General features: G+C 42.9%; 1 protein-coding gene across 12 annotated transcripts in view; it reads left to right on the top strand.

The window, feature by feature from the left end:
* Positions 1 to 20798, top strand: part of LOC135510728 (calcium/calmodulin-dependent protein kinase type II delta chain) — a 113807-nt gene that overhangs the window by 59579 nt on the left and 33430 nt on the right. For 6 of the 12 annotated variants that reach the window (XM_064931893.1, XM_064931889.1, XM_064931885.1 and 3 more), the window contains exons 4-7: positions 3094 to 3148; positions 10839 to 10904; positions 12678 to 12750; positions 18732 to 18834. In XM_064931893.1, coding sequence (XP_064787965.1) covers positions 3094 to 3148; positions 10839 to 10904; positions 12678 to 12750; positions 18732 to 18834 — 297 coding nt within the window. Of the gene's footprint in view, positions 1 to 3093; positions 3149 to 10838; positions 10905 to 11740; positions 11814 to 12677; positions 12751 to 18731; positions 18835 to 20798 lie in introns of all 12 variants that reach the window. The other 6 variants (XM_064931892.1, XM_064931888.1, XM_064931884.1 and 3 more) reach the window with 1 other exon arrangement.

Below are 20798 nucleotides of genomic sequence, written 5' to 3'. Positions count from 1 at the left end.
CGTGGCAACTGCTCGGCATCTACAGAGTGATGGGTTTGGATTTCTGAGCTTTATCTATTATTAATCATTTTTAAAAGAGACATGAGGGGTGGAGCCATAATGAAGCTTGGGAGGAGCTAAGCGCAGGGAAAATGGTCACATGTGGCAGTACTGATAAGGGGAGGAACCGTTTAAGGCCCATTCAGCTCCCTGCCCAGCAATAATGATGCAATGTTTAGAGATAAGGAGGAGACTCCACCCAAGGCGGGGTATGAATACTACAACGGGGGAAACCATGTCTGTCTGAATTACAGCTGTATCGACCAATTGGGAAGAAGTCAACTTGGTTAAGCCTCTCTAGTGTCCCTTGAGTTTGTACTCTGAAATGTTGACCGTAACAAGAGGGTAGTGCGTATGGCCCAGTACATCACTGGGGCCAAGCTTCCTGCCATCCCGGACCTCTATACTAGGCGGTGTCAGAGGAAAGCCCATAACATTGTCAGAGAATCCAGTCACCCAATTCATAGACTGTTTACTCTGCTACCGAACGGCAAGCGGTACCGGAGTAATTCTATTACTTGCTGTTGAACCATATGGTATATCCACTAGAAACTCAGGAACAATATGGACACAGATAAAACAAAATCTATATATGAATATTTATTTTTATTGAAGTATAAATGACCAAAGTTACCATAGATTGCCATAAATGACCTGTTATTACCAAAGATGAACCCTAAGTAAGACCAATCACACTTGTGTCATAATTGCCTGTGTACTGTCCACACACACACACACACATTGACCATCTGTCTCAGTCCTGGCCAGCCCACCGTACCAGGGTAGTTGTTCCCAACCTCCATGGCTAAAAAAAGGACAGTGAGAATGGAGCTGCTGTTTTCCTGTAAATCAAGATAAAAGAAAAATGCTACTGTATGTATGTCCCCAGGATCTCACACGCATCAGGGGAAGTCACATTATTTGAATCCACCCCACCTCCACACACCAATGCCCTTATTTCCTTGAGACTATTCTCATTTTGAAAGCTAACAAACTCGATGACACTGAAAACCATTTCAAATACTGAGTAAATACTGGTTAAGTCTTCCCATGTGTCGTCTCTTGATAGTTTGTGCAGACACCCCATCTGTGCGGCTTCCCCAGCCCACATCACCCCAGCCCCCCCACGTAGGCTGCCAAGGGACCCACGGAGGCCAATTAAGACTTCACTAGCAACGTGACCACACTGGGTGCAGAAATGATGATGAGGGGGGGAGGGGGTGGAAGAATGAGTGGATGATAGGAGGGGGGTATTTTGTTTGTCTGTTGTCGGTAAAACAACTTAGTGCTAAAATGTGTGCGTGGGAAAATTGGCAGGAAGAGGGTGGTTTTGGATTGCCTTTTGTCTATTGGCCCTGGAGCTATTGTTGTGTAATCTGAGGCAGTTTCTGATGGCATGATTTAATGTTCTGTGAGAAGAACAGCCTCCATGAAGCCTCAGTCTCAATGGGATCCCGGGCTCTTTTTATGTTCCCTTAATGTGGATTACGGGACAACACAAATGCCTAGCAGGATGGATACTATCCTGCCTAATTATTATGCCATCAAACCATGTACCTCGATTATCTCAGGTTTCAGGCTCTATCCTCTTAGGGTGATGTCTCAACCTCTACCCCATTTTAACATTTTTTAAATTTTTATTTCACCTTTATTTAACCAGGTAGGCTAGTTGAGAACAAGTTCTCATTTACAACTGCTACCTGGACAAGATAAAGCAAAGCAGTGCGACACAGAGTTACACATTATTTAAGGACTTAGCTATAGTGATAGTACCCCAATTGATAGAAATGAAAGAATACCCAGACCGCCTCGTTGGCATCTATATCCGACCGGTAGAGCCATCCCGCTCCTTAAGGTCGCCATGACAATAGAGATGTCAGTCAGGAATAGAACTAATGATGACACAAGTGGGTTCTTAGAGAAAGAGGGCATTTCTCTTGTCATTCTCTCTCTCTCAATTGATTTTGCACTCTTTTCTCACCCTTTTGTGCTGGCTATTTTCTCTTACCCTTTTCCTCTCTCCCCCCCCTCCTTAGCATTCAGATACAAAGGGTTTGATGAGGAAAACTGCTCTGAATAAAGTTTGCTGAGCACTTCACACGTACGTGAATATTTCAACTTTTACGGGTGTATACGGGAGGCAAAGTCAGGTGCAGGAGAGCAGAGTGTAGTGAACAGGCGCACTTTAATTCCTGTCCAAAACGAAAGCACATAAGAACATGAAACAAAAGTCTGGCGCGTGACAATACCCACATAACATAAAACAATTTCACACAAAGACATGGAGGGGAACAGAGGACTAAATTACATGCAGTGTGATTAGGGAATGAAAACCAGGTGTGTATGGAACAAGACAAAACAAATGGATATATGAGAAATGGAGCTGCGATGGCGAGAAAGCCGGTGTGACGTCGGATCGCCAAACGCTGCCCGAACAAGGAGAGGAGCCGACTTCGGCGGAAGTCGTGACATCAACAGGAAACATGTATAGCGTGTACTGTATTGTCTGTCAAAGTCTTATAGAAACCTTTTGTACATTATGGAGCATGTGATATTTATGTGCTTAAGCGTTCATAATTGATTAAAGTCCATGTTGTAAACACAGGCAACATAAAGGTTTATTGTGGCAATACATCAACAAGACATCTCCTGTCACGTGGAATGAACAATCACATTTAATATTCCATGAGGAAGATTTGGATGTGTAGATTTTAAAAATGAGGCTGCTGTATTGCATTAGTTGTACTACTGTCTGGGTCTGTCTCAATGAGATGAATGGGAAGTTTGTCTGAGGTCTATTATGGATTGAATATAGTGAGGCCTGGCAGGATCGGGGGCGTTTCAGGGTAATTTGTGTAATGGATGAGTTTCTCTCTTACTCTCCTGACTTTTTTTTCTTTCCCTGCCTGCCGGGCACACACACACACACACCCAGGCATGGACAAGCATCAGACTACACACACTGACACGCTAGCTGTCTGAATAACTGAATGGGTGCGTCTGAGAGGCATCATTTCTAATCAGACTTTTGCTTCCCCCCCCTCTCTTCCACAGTGAGGCTCCATGACAGCATATCAGAGGAAGGATTTCACTACCTGGTCTTTGACTTGTAAGTTCCAACCTGCTTTATTGTGTCACTCTGCAAAACCCATCAACCCTAACCATCCAACCAGTGGTATATGTAAGACATGGCTTTGTTTGATCCACCAGAAAAGAAGGAACAAATATTAAAACAAAAATGATGGTTAAACTCAAATATACATATTGACAAGTGCAAGCAACTAATTTTAGCATTACCGCAAAAGTAGGCTTGTGGAAGAGGAGAAAAGTAAGGAACTTGTCTGTCGGCCCTGCATTAAAGACCAAAATTGGTGAAAGAAAATGGGGGTAAATAAAAAAGTATACCAGTTTCATATAAGGACCGAAAAATGGACAGCCGTGTCATATAGATTTGAAAATAGTTGGGAAGAGATACTCAGTGTACCAATTCCATGGCACTGAGGAGAGGCAGAATCATTTGAGAATTTGTTTTGGTACCGTCCATATGTAGCTTGTTTTTGGTCGCAGGTCCAGGAATGGCTGAAGAATTGCAACATTTACTTGGAGCTAACGCTGCAACTTAAACTGCTGTGTGATTTTTAAAAGTCATAGTCAATCGATCAATAGTATAAAAATGCTTTTTGCAAAAAAAATGTATCTTTCATTTGCAATCTGTAGAAACGATGAGAATAGAGAGGTTCAGAACGTTTGAAACATCACAGCACAGTTTAAAAATATATGGCAAATAGAAAACGAAACTGGATGGTAGGGGATGGGATTTGAAACAAACAAAAGATAACTATTGTTAAATACATTTTGTTCATAAAATATATATATATAGTATGTATAAGCTGGAAGTAGTTACTCCAATTAGGGGAGTAGTGATAGGGTTAGGAGAAAATAATAAAGGAAAATATATTTACAAAAAAAATGCTGGAAGCCACAATCTATCTGCAATATTAAAGCTGATCGAACTCGTAAAAAACAAAAAAAAGACATGGCTCCGGCTACAATGTCCTACAGTGACCAGAAACAATGCAATCCCTCCCTGGCTTTCTAAGATATGTACAGTATCCTTACACACCTAGCTCAGTAGGCCTACAATGCTATTGGCTCTAAAAGCTCTCCTAAGATGAAAGATAATTGAGTTGAATAGGTTTAGGTCTAGATAATGAATATGCTCACTGTATAGAGCCACAGTTTAGTTGTTCAAATAGAGACACACACATATATATATATATATATATATATATATATATATATACATATATATATATACATATATATATATATATATATATATATACATATATATATATATATATATATATGTATATGTATATGTATATATATATATATATATATATATATATATATATATATATATATGTATATGCCAACCGTATTCTGGCTTTTCATGGCAGTTTTGGAGCAGTGGCTTCTTCCTTGCTGAGCGGCCTTTCAGGTTATATCTCGTTTTACTGTGGATATAGATACTTTTGTACCTCTTTCCTCCAGCATTTTTACAAGGTCCTTTGCTGTTGTTCTGGGATTGATTTGCACTTTTTGCACCAAAGTACATTAATCTCTTGGAAACAGAACGTGTCTCATTGGAAATGGCTCCCAAGGATGAACCAGACTTATTTTCTAAGGTCTTGGCTGATTTCTTTTGATTTTCCCATGATGTCAAGCAAAGATGCACTGAGTTTGAAGGTAGACCTTGAAATACATCCACAGGTACACCTCCAATTGACTCAAATGATGTCAATTAGCCTATCAGAAGCCTCTAAAGCCATGATATAATTTTATGGAATGTTCCAAGCTGTTTAAAGGCACAGTCAACTTAGTGTATGTAAACTTCTGACCCTCTCGATTTGTGGTACAGTGAATTATAAGTGAAATGAAATAAGTGGAAAAATTAATTATCATGCACAAAGTAGATGTCCTAACCGACTTGCCAAAACTAGTTTGTTAACAAGAAATTTGTGGAGTGGTTGAAAACGAGTTTTAATGACTCAAGCCTAAGTGTATGTAAACTTCCGACTTCAACTGTGTGTGGGTGTGTGGATATATACAGTCGTATGAAAAAGTTTGGGCACCCCTCTGAGGCTGCATAATAATTTACTCTGTCGTCACAGAAAATGATCACAGTGGCATGCCATTCATTTTCTAATAAAAGCTGAGTACTGGGGTATTATCCAGACAAAGATTTTTAGTGTAGCAATATTAAGTTGTATGAAATTAAATCAGATGTGAAAAATAGGCTATGCAAAAATATGGGCACCCTTGTCATTCTGTTGATTTGAATACCTGTAACTACTTAGCACTGATTAATTGGAACACAATTGGTTTGGTGAGCTCATTAAGCCTTGAACTTCATAGACAAGTGCATCCAATCATGAGAAAAGGTATTTAAGGTGGCCAATTGCAAGTTGTTGTTCTCTTTGACTCTCCTCTGAAGAGTGGCAACATGGGGCCTCAAAATAACTCTCAAAGGACCTGAAAACAAAGATTGTTCAACATTATGGTTTAGAGGAAGGATACAAAAAGCTATCGCAGAGATTTAAGCTGTCAGTGTCCACTGTGAGGAAATGGAAGACCACAGGCACAGTTCTTGTTAAGGCCAGAAGTGGCAGGCCAAGTAAAATATCGGAGAGGCGAAGGATGGTGAGAACGGTCAAAAACAGCCCAAACGCACATTTGGACAAGCCAGCTTCATTTTGGAATAAGGTGCTGTGGACTGATGAATCAAAGATTCAGTTATTTGGTCATAACAAGGGACGTTATGCATGGTGGCAAAAGAGCACAGCGTTCCAAGAAAAACACTTGCTACCCACAGTAAAATTTGGTGGGGGTTCCATCATGCTGTGTGGCCAGTGCCGGTACTGGGAATCTTGTTAATGTTAAGGGTCGCATGGATTCCACTCAATATCAGCAGATTCTTGGGAATAATGTTGAAGAATCAGTCACAAAGTTGAAGTTACGCCTGGGCTTGATATTTCAACAAGACAACGACCCAAAACACTGCTCAAAATCTACCTGAATATTTACACAAGAAGCAATCTAATATCACACAGTCAAAACTCTCCGTCATTTAGTTAAGTTCACCATTCTGTTAATAAACATCAGGCGTTTAGTTATGCAGAGGAACAAGTACAATGTTCTGGAATGGCCATCCCAGTCCCCAGAATCTGTGGGATGATTTGAAGCAGGCTGTCCATGCTCGGCAACCATCAAACCTAACTGAACTGAATGTTTTGTAAGTAGGAATGGTCCAAAATACCTTCATCCAGAATCCAGACACTCATTGGAGGCTATGGGAAGCATCTAGAGGCTGTTATTTAAGCAAAAGGAGGCTCTACTAAATATTGATGTGATTTTTCTATTGAGGTGTATGCACCTGTCTAATTTTGTTTTGATGCATATTGCACATTTTCTGTAAACCTCATTTCACTACTGAAATATTACTGTGTCCATCAGTTATTTGATAGATCAAAATAAAATTGCTGATCCAAACACCCAATTATTTATAAATGGAAATCATTGACATTGTCAGGGGTGCATATATATATATACGATCATATTTACTTAAGTATTCAGACCCTTTACTCAGTACTTTGCTGAAGCGCCTAGAGTCTTCTTGGGGATGATGCTACACGCTTGGCACACCAGTATTTGGGGAGGTTCTCTGCGATCCTCAAGTTCTGTCAAGTTGGATGGGGAGTGTTGCTGCACAGCTATTTTCAGGTTCATCCAGAGATGTTCGATCGGGTTCAGAGCCTGGACCACTCAAGGACATTCAGAGACTTGTCCCAAAGCCACTCCTGTGTTGTCTTGGCTGTGTGTTTAGGGTCATTGTACGGTTGGAAGGTGAACCTTCGCCCCCAGTCTGAGGTCCTGAGTGCTCTGGAGCAGGTTTTCATCAAGCATCGCTCTTTACTTTGCTCCGTTCATCTTTCCCTTGATCCTGACTTGTCTCCCAGTCCCTGCCACTGAACAACATCCCCACAGCATGTTGCTCCCACCACCATGATTCACTGTAGGGAGGGTGCAGGTTTCCTCCAGACGTGACCCTTGGAAATTCAGGCCAAAGAGTTCAATCTTGGGTTCATCAGATCAGAGAATCTTGTTTCTCATGGTCTGAGTCCTTTAGGTGCCTTTTGCCAAACTCCAAGCGGGCTGTCATGTGTCTTCCGTCTGGCCACTTTACCATAAAGGCCTGATGCCTGGAGTGCTGCAGAGGTGGTTGTCCTTCTGGAAGGTTCTCCCATCTCCACAGAGGAACTCTGGAGCTCTGACAGAGTGACCATTGGGTTCTTGGTCACTTCCCTGACCAAGGCACTTCTCCCCTGATTGCTCAATTTGGCTGGGCAGCCAGCTCTAGGAAGAGTCTTGATGTTTTGATACCCTTCCCGAGATCTGTGCCTCGACATAATCCTGTCTCGGAGCTCTACGGACAATTCCTTCGACCTCATGGCTTGGTTTTTCTCTGACATGCACTGTCAACTGTGGGAACTTATGCAGACAGCTGTGTGCCTTTCCAAATCATGTCCAATCAATTGAATTTAACACAGGTGGACTCCAATGAAGTTGTAGAAATATCTCAAGGATGATCAATGGAAATAGGATGCATCTGAGCTCAATTTCACGTCTCATAGCCAAGGTTCTGAATACTTATTTAAATAAGGTATTTCTGTTTGTGAATTTTTTTTTAAACTGTTTTTGCTTTGTCATGATGGGGTTTTTTTGCGTGTAGATTGATGAGGAAAACAAGTTATTTCATCAATTTCAGAATAAGGCTGTAACATAACAAAATGTGGAAAAAGTGAAACGGTGAACACCTTCCGAATGCACTGTATGTAGAATCGTGAGAATCGCAATAAATATAGTTTCGACACTTAAGTATCGGAAACTCAGCAAAAAAAGAAACATCCTCTCACTGTCAACTGTGTTTAATTTCAGCAAACTCAACATGTGTAATTATTTATATGAACATAACAAGTTTCAACAACCGAGACAACAGAAATTGAATATTGTGTCCCTGAGCAAAGGGGTTGTCAAAAACAGTCAGTGTTTGGTGTTGCCACCAGCTGCATTAAGTGCTGCAGTGCACATCCTCCTCATGGACTGCACCATATTTGCCAGTTCTTGCTGTGAGATGTCTCTTTGCAGCATGCCTAAGGCACGTTCACACAGATGAGCAGGGACCGTTGGCATCTTTCTTTTGGTGTATTTCAGAGTCAGTAGAAAGGCCTCTATAGTGTCCTAAGTTTTCATAACTGTGACCTTAATTGCCTACCGTCTGTAAGCTGTTAGTGTCTTAACGACTGTTCCACAGGTGCGTGTTCATTAATTGTTTATGGTTCATTGAACAAGCTTGGGAAACAGTGTTTAATCCCTTTACATTGAAGATCTGTGAAGTTGTTTGAATTTTTACAAATGATCTTTGAAAGACAGGGTCCTGAAAAGGGCCGTGTCTTTTTTTTGCTGAGTTTATATGTGTCGGGATAATATTGAAATGGCCAGTTCCCTGGCAATTCCCAGCCCTACCTGTTTGCGGGGCATATTCATTTGTAAGCACACTGTACATGTAGTAGTTGCTAGATAAACTAATACTAATTCCAATTCTATTTCCTCCATGTGTGTCCCCAGACGCTCTTCAGGCAGGACGTGGGAATAACTAACACAGATGTGCTCCGTAGATTGCCTCCTCTCCTAGGTTCTGTTCACCAGTACCATCTTCCCTTCATCGGCTTCCTTTCTGTCTGTTGTCTTTTCTCCTCACCGCTCCCTTCCGGGTGAATTTACATAATCATCCAAAGAACAGAAGGGGTTCATCGCAATTACCATTGGTTCAGAGCTGGCCAAGCTTGCAAAGATAGATAAGAAAAGTTCACGAGCTTACACACTTGGTCTGTGAGCAATGTTTTGCATTGTCACTGTTGTTTTGAATATTTTGTAAATGTGTATGTTTGTTCAGAGGTGTCAACGCAGAGTTTTGAGGCATCGCTCGACTCATACCCCCAAGGATATTTACATGATTCATATTTATGGAAATCTAAGTGGGCAGCTCCAAAGGCGGCCCCGAAGGCAATAAAGACGTGCAGCCGTCCAGCCTGTTTGTGTCCCTGCTCTAGACCCAGCCCTCTCCTCTTCCCCTGATGTTCCTCTGCACCGGAGTCTCTACCTGAACTTAAACACTCCTTATTTATTCCGACCAGTAGACAGCACTTTATTTTCCAGTTCTGTTTCCACTGGTATTTACTGTGTGTGGGTGTGTATACTAGGAAAGGGTGTTGTAGTTTTTTTTTTTTTTTTTGCATTGTTTACTCGCCCTCAAGTCAAATTATGTGACGGGCTTGTAAATTACTCTTAACAGTCTAATCTTCTCATAGACTCTGATGTAGTGAAGAAATTGGAATATACCACCGGCTCCGCACGGGTATTTTAAATAGACTAAACGCCTATCTCCTCCTTTAAGGATTACAAGGTTAAGCCGTTGGCTGATCAAGTGTGTTTATTTCCAATGGCAGCATGCCAAAACGAACCTTATGTTCCACAGATGTCAAAGTGGGTTGGAAAAACTCTGGGCCCTAGTTAAAGCCAATTAATGCACCGGAGTTTCCCCTTGGTGAGGTCATCTGGACAGTGAACAACTCAGGGCTGTATTTAGAGGGGACACAGTGAAGTATGTATTGGTTTCGAGGTCTATTTGCCTGGCTCCTATGATGCATCACAGTTAGTTTGAACGCTAGCCTTTTGATCTGATTGATTTGATTAGTGTTCCTTCCATATAGCTCTCTCCCCAGCAACAACGTATGTGTTTCTTCATATGCTACTGCATGTTACATCCATATTTCACCATTTGTTTGATGCACATCCATATCACTCCAGAAGAAAAACTTCTGAACAGTCCATCCAGCTCAATGCCCATTACTTCCACTATCTTTCCATCTGTCTCTATCACTCCCTTGTATATTGGCAGCAGTTTTGGCGGTGCTTAATTTGGCAGCTGGAGGGGGAAATTGGTCCCAATTTATTTAAAATGCTGCATTTAATTTGACTAAGGGCTGTTTTAAAAAAAAAGGGTGCCGCTCTTAGGCAGCTGAGATTAGTGAATTGCGGGGATGAAAGCTTCTCTTTCCTTTTACCCAAATAAACCTGGCCAGAAGAATGACGACAAAACGATGAGACAAATGAGGCAAATTACATTGACCGTGAATAAAGGTTAAAACATCTAGAATTATGTTACATACACCTGCCTTTATATTTTTAATGCATTACTACGACGTTATATGGAACAAACTGAAAGCATTGCGAGAATCCATTGGACGTTTTGACTGCGGTGTGTTGCACTCTGAACACAATCCATGTACAACAGTCTGGTGTCGTTCCAGTGCCAAGTGTGGTTACATGAAACATTCCCATCTCCTGTGTTGCCCAGTTCCTTGGAATAACACTTACGATTCGGGACATTTAGCTCCCTGGAACACACAGGAATGCGTTCCCAATCTACTATGTCAACTACATGTTTTATTCAAACACTGTTGGAGGGGTGTCTAATGGTATTCTAATGATCAGAAAGCACAAGCATATTTGCTGTTTTGTCCAAATCGTGACATCTTTTGGTTTCTCTACTCGAAAGATGCCTGAAAGGCAGATTTGCATAGCTGACTGCACCCTTGTTCTCCGGGTCTCCCGCTGTTCTTCCTGAACTTCTAGCATGGACTTATCACGTCTCCTATTCCCCTTTCTTCCAGGGTGACTGGTGGGGAGCTGTTTGAGGACATCGTAGCCAGAGAGTACTACAGCGAAGCAGACGCCAGGTCAGACTCGCACAGACTCACTTAACAGCAACTAATGTTACTGGTCTAGTCAAACATGTCAGTGGATATAAAAAAACAAACAACAACAACAAAAAAAACACACATTCTACTTCACTTAGTTGTACACAATAGACTTAGTGGATTTGTCATCATTTAGAGTTTAAAAATGACACAAGTTACTGCCTCAACATAACACGTTATGCGTGTGCCCACAATCTGTACTTGTGTGTTACTGCATACACCCTCGTTCTCTTTGTTACTGTACTTTAGTAATAGAGTTGATGATATCTGTATTATATCTGTGTGTGTTGTCTGGCATGTATCTTATGGAGATACTCTTCTGTCGTCTGTTTTTCTGTTGCTCTCCTGTCCGGAGGCTGCTGTCTGCGTATCTATTTCCCCCTGTATAGCGCACGCCATTAACCACACAAAGACCTGAGTTTGAGGTCATATCATTTTAATATGGATAGTTTCTACTCATTCCAAAAAGCAATGTTCCGTTTAAAGTAAGACTGTTAAAAGATTCAGTCCTTTTGTCATTCCTGATATTGAAAGTCAATTAGCGTCCCTGTGACCGAAATAGCGTTGTCACTCTCCAAAAGATTAAGTGGTAGAACATGATGTGAACTTTACTCTCTCTCTCTCTCTCTCTCTCTCTCTCTCTCTCTCTCTCTCTCGGTCTCTCTCTCTCGGTCTCTGTCTCCCTCTCTCTAGTTTTTACTTTTGATATTACAGTTTCGCTGGCCTTTCTCGTTTTTGTCTTTTTTGTGTTTTTTTTCTTCTGATGTGTGTTCTCTCCTCTTCGCTTCTTCTGGCCTTGTCTCTCTCCTCCACAGCCAATGCATACAGCAGATTCTAGAAAGTGTAAATCATTGTCACCAAAGTGGTATAGTTCACAGGGACATGAAGGTTAGTACACAACAGAGTCTATGCTGGCACCATGCCGGCCCCCTCGCCCGCCTGTCCGCCAGAAATCCACCACCAATTAACATCCACCCCGCCCCTCCCATTCACCCTGGAACCCCACAAGCCGCTTTCCTCTACCTCTCTTCCAAACCCAATCCCCTACCAGCAGCCACCCTGACCCCTCCACCAATCACTACTCGTGGCTGAGGTCAGGTGGCCCACGCGGGGGCGGCAGGGTGGTGAGGGGGGGGGTGACACAGCTCACCTTTTTCCTCCTCTGTAAACCCAAAGACGATGTGCATGTAGCATCTCTCTCCGGTGTTCGTTTCTCTGCTCTGAACGCCTGCTGTGAGCCTGGGTCCTGGGCGTATTTGATAAGCCCCTTCTGGTTTAAGAGGGGTATAAATAGGATCAATTCATGCACCTCCCTCCTCCTTACCCTCCCCAGGGTCGAGCTCACAGCCAGCGGGGAGCTAACACCACTTCTGTTTTGAGACCCGGGGGGACAGTGAGTGGGGGTGGTGGGTGATGATGTCATAGCCAGATGTCCTTGTTCTTAATGGTCCAATCAGAACACACTTTTGTTTAACTTATGCCGCATTCACTTATTAGAATATCTACAATCTTGCTTTCACCTTATAGTCAAAGCAGTCACATTCAATTGGGTAAATACATTGGCTCTACACTGGTACTGGTGTTATAGTGGTGGTAGTTGGAGGGATATTAACAAATCAATGGCCTAAACATCATCCCAACCACCACCTCCACCACCCTTGCTGCCCCCCCACCCCCGTCTCAAGGAGAACGCACGGCACACAGTGAGTGTGAGCTTGTCACTAACCCACGCCCCCTGGTGTTTGCATGCAGTCATTGCATTCAGCAGATCCTAGAGGCCGTGCTCCACTGCCACCAGATGGGCGTGGTCCACCGCGACCTGAAGGTGAGTAGAAATGCCGGGAAGCCAAACACAGCCCTTCCTCTTCTTCCTCTCCCTCCAACTCTTCTAGTTGCACGGAGACCCCACTCATCCTGACTGACTTTCAGACTTTTTATTTGTTTGACTTTGAGGGTTAAGAACTTTGATAGACTCTCTGACACGTCTTTTTCAGTTGAGACACGGGCGGCACAGGGTCAAATTATGAGTTTGAACTTTTCCACTGCATTAGTGACTGCTCAGCCAGTTAAACGCTGATGAAATGGTAATTACAGAAAGGAATTATTATTTGGGACTTTATGGAAAGGCATGTCGACCTCTTTCGTCCACACCTACACTGACGCACCGTGTTTGTCTTCAGAACAGTGACAGAGATGTTAATAGGCACGGAAATAGGGCCTGCAATCGCTCCAATTCAATGGTGGATAAAATCAGGCTTGTTCAACAAAATAATATATAATAATATAATAAACAAAATAATTATAAGATGAGTAGGATGAAATTGTCACATTGTCCAAGTAGAATTTGGAGACTTGCCCTTGTTGGGTCTTTTGACTAATTCAGTGCCTATCCTTTCTGTCATAAAGAGCAAATGTTCAACTTAATAAAACAACACGCTTCCCCATCTTGAGGCTTAACCAACAAAAATACTATTAAGTGCTTAGTAGGTGCCAAATAAAGTGACATGGTTGTGATTTTAACTTAAATCGACAGGGAGATGCAATTGAATGCAATCTTCACATAAAAAACTGAAATGGATAAAACATTTCTAGCCTGTCTATCTATGGGTAACAGGGTTGACGTGTCATGCTCAACCCACTCAACCCACTCAACCCACTCAACCCACTCAGGAATAGGAGTTTCATCATATTAACATGAGTTCAGTTCACATAACAGGGTTGGCCTTTAAAATGAGGGACAGGTTTGAATCACTAATGACACTAGATAAATAATCATCTTCAGAAATGACTTGTCAAAGCAACAAAATATCTCGGAAAACTTGGAGAAATGTCGGGGTAAGGTGGGTTAAAATCTTCCTGGAGGTCATAGGGTACACAGAGGGACATGTCAAAATGTTGATTTTCTTTTCTTTAGCAAATCTTTATTCATATTAAAAATCGATTTTATTGAATTCTTCATGTGGTTTATATATATTTTTAAATCTATATTGGTGCACAGTTTCTACTTAAAATATCAAAAGTCACACATTTCATGGAACGACCTTCTTAGGGTGTACCCTTCTCCAATCCTCCCGGTCATTGCCGTCATGGCAAGTTTCAGAACTCAAATTTGTTAATCAAATGAGCCAGGTGCAGCCAGGAGCACAATTTCACTCCTGAAATAATCACCCTGCGTTTGCATTCGCAGAGGCCCTCTCAGTCAGTGCTCTGATTGGCTGCTACCAGCTTGTTACCATGGGGAGCGGCAGAATAGACAAAAAACAAAACAAATATGAACAAAACAAAGCATGAAAGAGGCTGATGAAAGGCCATCTCTTCACACTGGTGTGACCTACGTGTGTGTGTGTACGTGTGTGTTGGGGGAGGACCCATATTGACACACACCTGGACACACTCGCACACACTCATGCATATAGTAATTTTGACACACTGTAATTGTACTGAACGGTACCATTGTATCCAACCAACATAAATTTAGTTGGACACAGTTAAGCAGTTTGCACTCTAGACTGTTTCCACCAGACCACACACAGACTGACTGCATCAGACCAGACATCCCTCTCAAGCTGTTCCTCCTTCATTGACTTCTGTCGGACTCGACGCTGACGGCACTCTGTTCAGGTCTACCTCCTCCTCTTCGTCTCATTATCCCTGCTCATCTGTCCATCTCCTTTTTCATGCCTCATCCTCTTTCCTTCGCTCCTCTTCTGTTCTGTTTTTCTTTCTTCCTGAACTCTTACCTCTTGTCCTCCTTCATTCCCTCTGGCCAATCTCCCCTCCTCCTCTTCCTCCCAGCTGCTCTAATCACTGACGCTGTTGCTCTCTCTCTCTTCCTCTGCCTGTCCACATGGGAGGTCAGGCCACTCTGGATGATGCTGGTCTGGACGGCTGCATTAGAGACCAGGGCTGTCCCTGTCCCCTCTCTCTCTCCCTCCACTGCCCTCCTGTAGATTCCCCGCTCCCTCTAGGTTTAGATACCAAGCCACTGGTTTAAATCCCTGAAGTTGAGATTGAGACCGATTTATAGCTAGGAGATTGAGGAATAGTAAGTGAGAGATGTGCGTGAGTGTAGACGGGTGAATTTGTCAGCGTTGTAGTTGTGTGTGTGTGTGTGACTGAAAGCTGAGTGCATCTTTCCCGGTTGCAGTAGATACAGTAAGGCCACCGAGGCTAGTAATAATTACATCTTTATGGCTGCTAGACCTGAATTAAATTAGACCCATTACACAGGAGCCCTGAGGACCGGGCGTCAATCCTGATCACAGTGAGCTAGATAGGTTCCACACACAACCACAATTAATTTACCCAGTCCTGAAAGCTATACTAGCTAGGGACTATAGCTCTCATATGTGCGTTTAGATTAGATTACAACGTATCGATCTGCCTATTTGGGGATTGTTAGTCATATTGAGTCTTCCGTAATAGCTATTTGGTTATGAAGCACATTATTTATTTAAATCTGTTTAGGGATGATGTGTTATAAGGAAGACTCAACTCTGGACCTCGAAGCCAGTTCCACTGCGTTGTTTTCATTGTTACCCACTAATCAGGGACTGCATTAAGACCTGGCACGCCAGGTGTGTGCAATTCATTATCAGATAGAACAGAAAACCAGCAGGCTCTGGACCTGGTAGCGTAAGAGTTGAATAGCCCTGGTCTATATGATGGATGTTATGAGGCTGAGATTTTTTTACATTTTTAACTGGCCCCTTCCAGTCACATCACACAGGTTACATGATGTTCTGGTGGGGAAGGGAGGCTGGGTTAGTAGGGGCGTTTGCAATGACTGCATGGCACTGTTGACTGCACTTACCCCCCCCCCCCCCACCGTAGCATGTGAGCACCGTCCCCGCACACTGATCTGCACGAATCACAATTCACAAATGCTCTACTAACTGCACCAATGAATGATCATGAATTTACCTTGTTTGATTTGATGCTATATAATGTTGAGGAATTGATTCCTTTATATAGGCCAGTGGTCACCAACCGGTTGATCGCTATCGACTGGTTGATCTCCAAGGTATTCCTAGTCGATTACCAAACGTTTCTGTAACAAAAAACAGTAAAGCCTTGCGTTCCTAGTTTTTGATTTGTTTTGCGCTGTTGGCGGTAGGTACACTGAACCGGGAAGGCAGTGTTCCCATTTTCAACCATTTCACGTGTCTGACGGTAGAACTACCCGACAGGCCCAGAGAATCAAGTGCACCTATAGGCCTACCACCGGCTACACAGTTTCCAGACTGTAAAAATAAACCTTCGAACTCACAGCAAAGTTGATACTGTTGAGATTTCAAAACGTTTAAAACCATGACTAGAGAGAGACTCGACGTTTAAGTTATTCAGCAATGTCCCAACACTTTGTTTCAAAACTTTTATAAGCCATAAAATGCGTCTTCTCCCTACTTCCACTCACACTACAACCAGCACTGCAGCTGCAATGAAGGAGTATAGCAAAGTGTTCCGATAATCATACGTTGTTATTGTTAGCGGCTTGTCTCTCTTAATATCGAGGAATATTTCACTCTCTCCAGTCTTAGGCGTAACAACATGAGTTGGTGCATGAGGCAGAATTCATGCAGTGCGACTTGAGATTCGCCATCAGCTGGAACACTGTCCCCCCCTTTTTTTTAAATTGGAGGTAGCGAGAGGGGAGGGACGGTGAGTTGGGTGAGAGGCAGCCTCACCGCCGCTCTCTCCCACCCCTCAGACTGACCATCAGATGCAGGCCATCAGTCCAGTAAAAATAAACTAAAGCCAATTATTATGCTCACTCAGCTGTGCCTAACTAGTAATTCAAGCATAGCCAATATGCAGTGATAATGTATTGAGCCTATAGCTTACTGCACAAACCTCTGCTACAGAACTGTTTTGAATTGGTTAATGTTGCATAGGCTTACGTTTTAAGTTCCCCCCCCCCTAAAAAAATCTAAGCGTTAGATCTCGTCTTGCATTTTTGACTCAAAGTGATCTTGACTCAGAAAAGTTTGGTGACCACTGATCCTCGGCCGTAGAAGTGGTCAGTCCACTGACATACTGTTCTTGAGGTACTGTAACTATTGTATTTGCCCCACAAGCAAAGCAGCTTCGCTCCAAAAAGTGGCTGAAACAGCTTCTACTCACATCTCCTGTTTATTACATTAAGTCTATCTCTCTTGAATTTATTTCCAATTTAGACTCCTAGAAGCCGCTTTGAAAATGTCAGCAACGGCGTTAATCCTCAACCTGTAACCTGTTCTCAAAGCCCCTCCCCTTCCTGTTCCGATGTGGACTATGCATGAGTCACTGTCGACCTCAGATATTGTAGCCCCGCACCTTGGGCTGGACGGCAGCCTTGACGGCGTGTGGCTTATTACACACACTCGTGTATCTTTGTGAAGATCAAACTGTGTCCACTCTCTTTGCTGTGTCAGTATCAGTGTCAATCCTGTTACTCAACACTGACGTAGCTGGTGTAATTTTGTCCCCAGTGTGTGTTGAGTGAGAGCGTTGAGTCATAGAGAGCTGCTCCCCTAAAGAAGCAGGCTTGGTGACGGTGAACATGCATGGCCCCACAGGGACACAGGAGGGGACACGATGGAGTTCATTATTACACAGTACTGATAAGTTATGAATGGGTTATAGAGGGGATTGTCATAGTAATGTGCCAAAATATCATTTGGTTAATGGAATTTGGTCCTACACTTCATGACCAAAAGTATGTGGACACCTGCTCGTCAAACATCTCATTCCAAAATCATAGGCATTAATATGGAGTTGATCCTCCCTTTGCTCCTATAACAGCCTTCACTCTTCTGGGAAGGCTTTCCACTAGATGTTGGAACATTGTTGTAAGGACTTTCTTTCATTCAGCCACGAGCATTGGTGAGGTCAGGCACTGATGTTGGGCGATTAGGCCTGGCTCTTAGTCTGCGTTCCAATTCATCCCAAAGGTGTTTGATGGGTTGAGGTCAGGGCTCTGTGCAGGCCAGTCAATTTCTTCCACACCTATCTCGACAAACCATTTCTGTATGGACCTCGCTTTGTACACGTGGACATCATGCTGAAGCAGGAAAGGGCCTTCCCCAAACTGTTGCCACAAAGTTGGAAGCACAGAATGGTCTAGAATGTCATTGTATGCAATAGCGTTGAGATTTCCCTTCACTGGAACCGAGGGGCCTAGCCCGAACCATGAAAAACAGCCCCAGAGCATTATTCCTCCTTCATCAAACTACAGTTGGCACTATGCATTCGGGCAGGCAGCGTTCTCAGGCAGATTTATTTATGTGCTTCAACACTCCGTGGTCCCGTTCTGTGAGCTTGTGTGGCCTACCACTTCGTAACTGAGACATTGTTGCTCCTAGACATTTCCACTTCACAATAACAGCACTTACAGTTGACCGGGGCAGCTCTAGCAAGGCAGGAAGTTGATGAACTGACTTGTTGGAACTGTGGCATCCTATGATGGTGCCACATTGAAAGTCACTGAGCTCTTCAGTAAGGCCATTCTACTGCCAATGTTTGTCTGTGGAGATTGCATGGCTGTGTGCTCGATTTTATACACCTGTCAGCAACAGGTGTGGCTGACATAACTGAATCCAATAATAAAAAGGGGTGTCCACATACTTTTGTAGGTATATTGGGGATCATACCATTTTTCAATGGTGAGATGACCCACCGTCTAGGTTTTACAACCCAATGTGGATATCACCCAAAATACTAGACAGAATACACCTACTGTATAATATATTATTGTTCATTTTCATGTATATTGCTATAGGATTTCAAAACTTCTCATGTCTTCTCCCTCTCTCTCTCCACTCCAAGCCTGAAAATTTGCTCCTAGCCAGTAAGCTGAAGGGAGCAGCGGTAAAGTTGGCAGACTTTGGTCTGGCCATCGAGGTGCAGGGAGACCAGCAGGCATGGTTCGGTGAGTACCAGTCAGTAAGAAAAATATTATTCCCATCTCTTACACATGAAATCTGCACCAAAACGATTTAAAAAGTTGTAAATATTACTTACGTTTCTCTACACTAAAATAGTCTAGAATTCCGACAGGATGTTACAATTAAAAATGGCCTCACCTGTTTGAAGAGAACACTTTCTCTAGCACATTTTACAGCAGAGATGTATGTAATAAAAAATAAAACATCTGTCTCTTTGGTGCCAATTTCAGGAGTAAGTGGTACATTTTAAAAACTTTTCGCCCAACACTCAAAACTTATAAATGCACAGGTGGACCCGTTTTCTTGCCTTAATTTAGCAATACTTGAAGGGCCCAGTGTCGTCAAAAACATGACTTCCCTGTCTTTTATATATTTTTTCACCCCTATGAAATGTGTTGTTTACTATATAGCCCCAGGGTGTAACTAAGCATGTACTGTGCTTTACAGACCGAGTTTTATTCTAAACAATATCTAAAGACACACAGACTTTAGAAGTACTTTGTCATCAGCTGTTCCAGACGACTGTGTGATCACGCTCTCCTTAGCCAATGTGAGTAAGACCTTTAAACTAGTTAACATTCATAAGGCCGCAGGGCCAGACAGATTACCAGGATGTGTACTCTGATTATGCGCTGACAAACTGGCAAGTGTCTTCACTGACATTTTCAACCTGTCCCTGACCTAGTCTGTAATATCAACATGTTTCAAGCAGTCCCTGTGACCAAGAACACCAAGGTAACCTGCCTAAATGACTACCGACCCGTAGCACTCACGTCTGTAGCCATGAAGTGCTTTGAAAGGCTGGTCATGGCTCACATCAACATCATTATCCCAGGAAGCCTAGACCCACTCCAATTTGCATACCGCCCCAACAGATCCACAGATGATGCAATCTCTATTGCACTCCGCACTGCCCTTTCCCACCTTGACAAAAGCAACACCTATGTGACAATGCTATTCATTGACTACAGCTCAGCGTTCAACGCCATAGTGCCCTCAAACACTCATCACTAAACACTGGTGCCCCCACACATTGACTCTCTAATGGTTACCCCAGTATATAGCCTCGCTACTGTTATTTTATTGCTGCTCTAATTATTATTTTACATTTTTTAAACTTCAGTTTATTTTAGTAAATACTTTCTTAACCAACAATGCAGTTCAGAAAAATACATGTTAAGTGCTTGTAAGCAAGCATTTCACTGTACGGTTTCACTGTAAGGTTTCACTGTAAGGTCCACTTAGCTTCAGTACTGGTCGTGGAGCCTTAAATAACAGCTATAGACCTGTTGTATTCGGCGCACGTGACAAATAAAATGTTATTTGTTTACGTAGTTTGTTTACCTGGTTAATGTGTGAGACGTGAGACTTTGAGGTGTCTCAGCTCTCTGGGTTTATAGTGCAGGTTTTATTAGGTGGATAAACAGGGATAAACAGGGCCATTTGCCTGCTTATCCCCACAGGATGGGGGGACTAATTATCCTAATCCCCTGGGCTGGCTCTCACCTGAGAATCATCTACCCAGTTCACTGGTGGTGCCCCAGGGCATGCTGGGAATTTTAGTTCTTTAGAGAAGTAGGCTGCATTCCACTGGCGGGGAGCCACACTACGTTCCCCAGATGGCCGTTCCAGTGGGACGTTTTGGAAGCTTGTTAATCGTGGCCCATAAACATTGCATTAAGGATTCATTTGACCTCTAATAGGCTGTCTCTTAAACGAGACAGTATTCACCCGAACCACATGGGCTCCAGGATTATCTCCAGCAACATTGCGAACCGTTTTCGAGCCTGACGGCCTGGGTCTATTTGTGCTCCAATCCTACCTGTCATAATCAGCAACAGAGGACATTGAAAGTCCTATAGAAATGGTAGTTCGGTGGATGTAAGTAACCAAATGTATGTTCCTCTAACTCCCCTGAATATTTCTGTCAATCTGATAGCTATTGTCT

Source organism: Oncorhynchus masou, chromosome 23, assembly GCF_036934945.1.
Source record: "Oncorhynchus masou masou isolate Uvic2021 chromosome 23, UVic_Omas_1.1, whole genome shotgun sequence".
NCBI lineage: Eukaryota > Metazoa > Chordata > Actinopteri > Salmoniformes > Salmonidae > Oncorhynchus > Oncorhynchus masou.
Note: the sequence above shows the minus strand (reverse complement) of the source record. Positions and strands in the feature narration are given on the sequence as shown.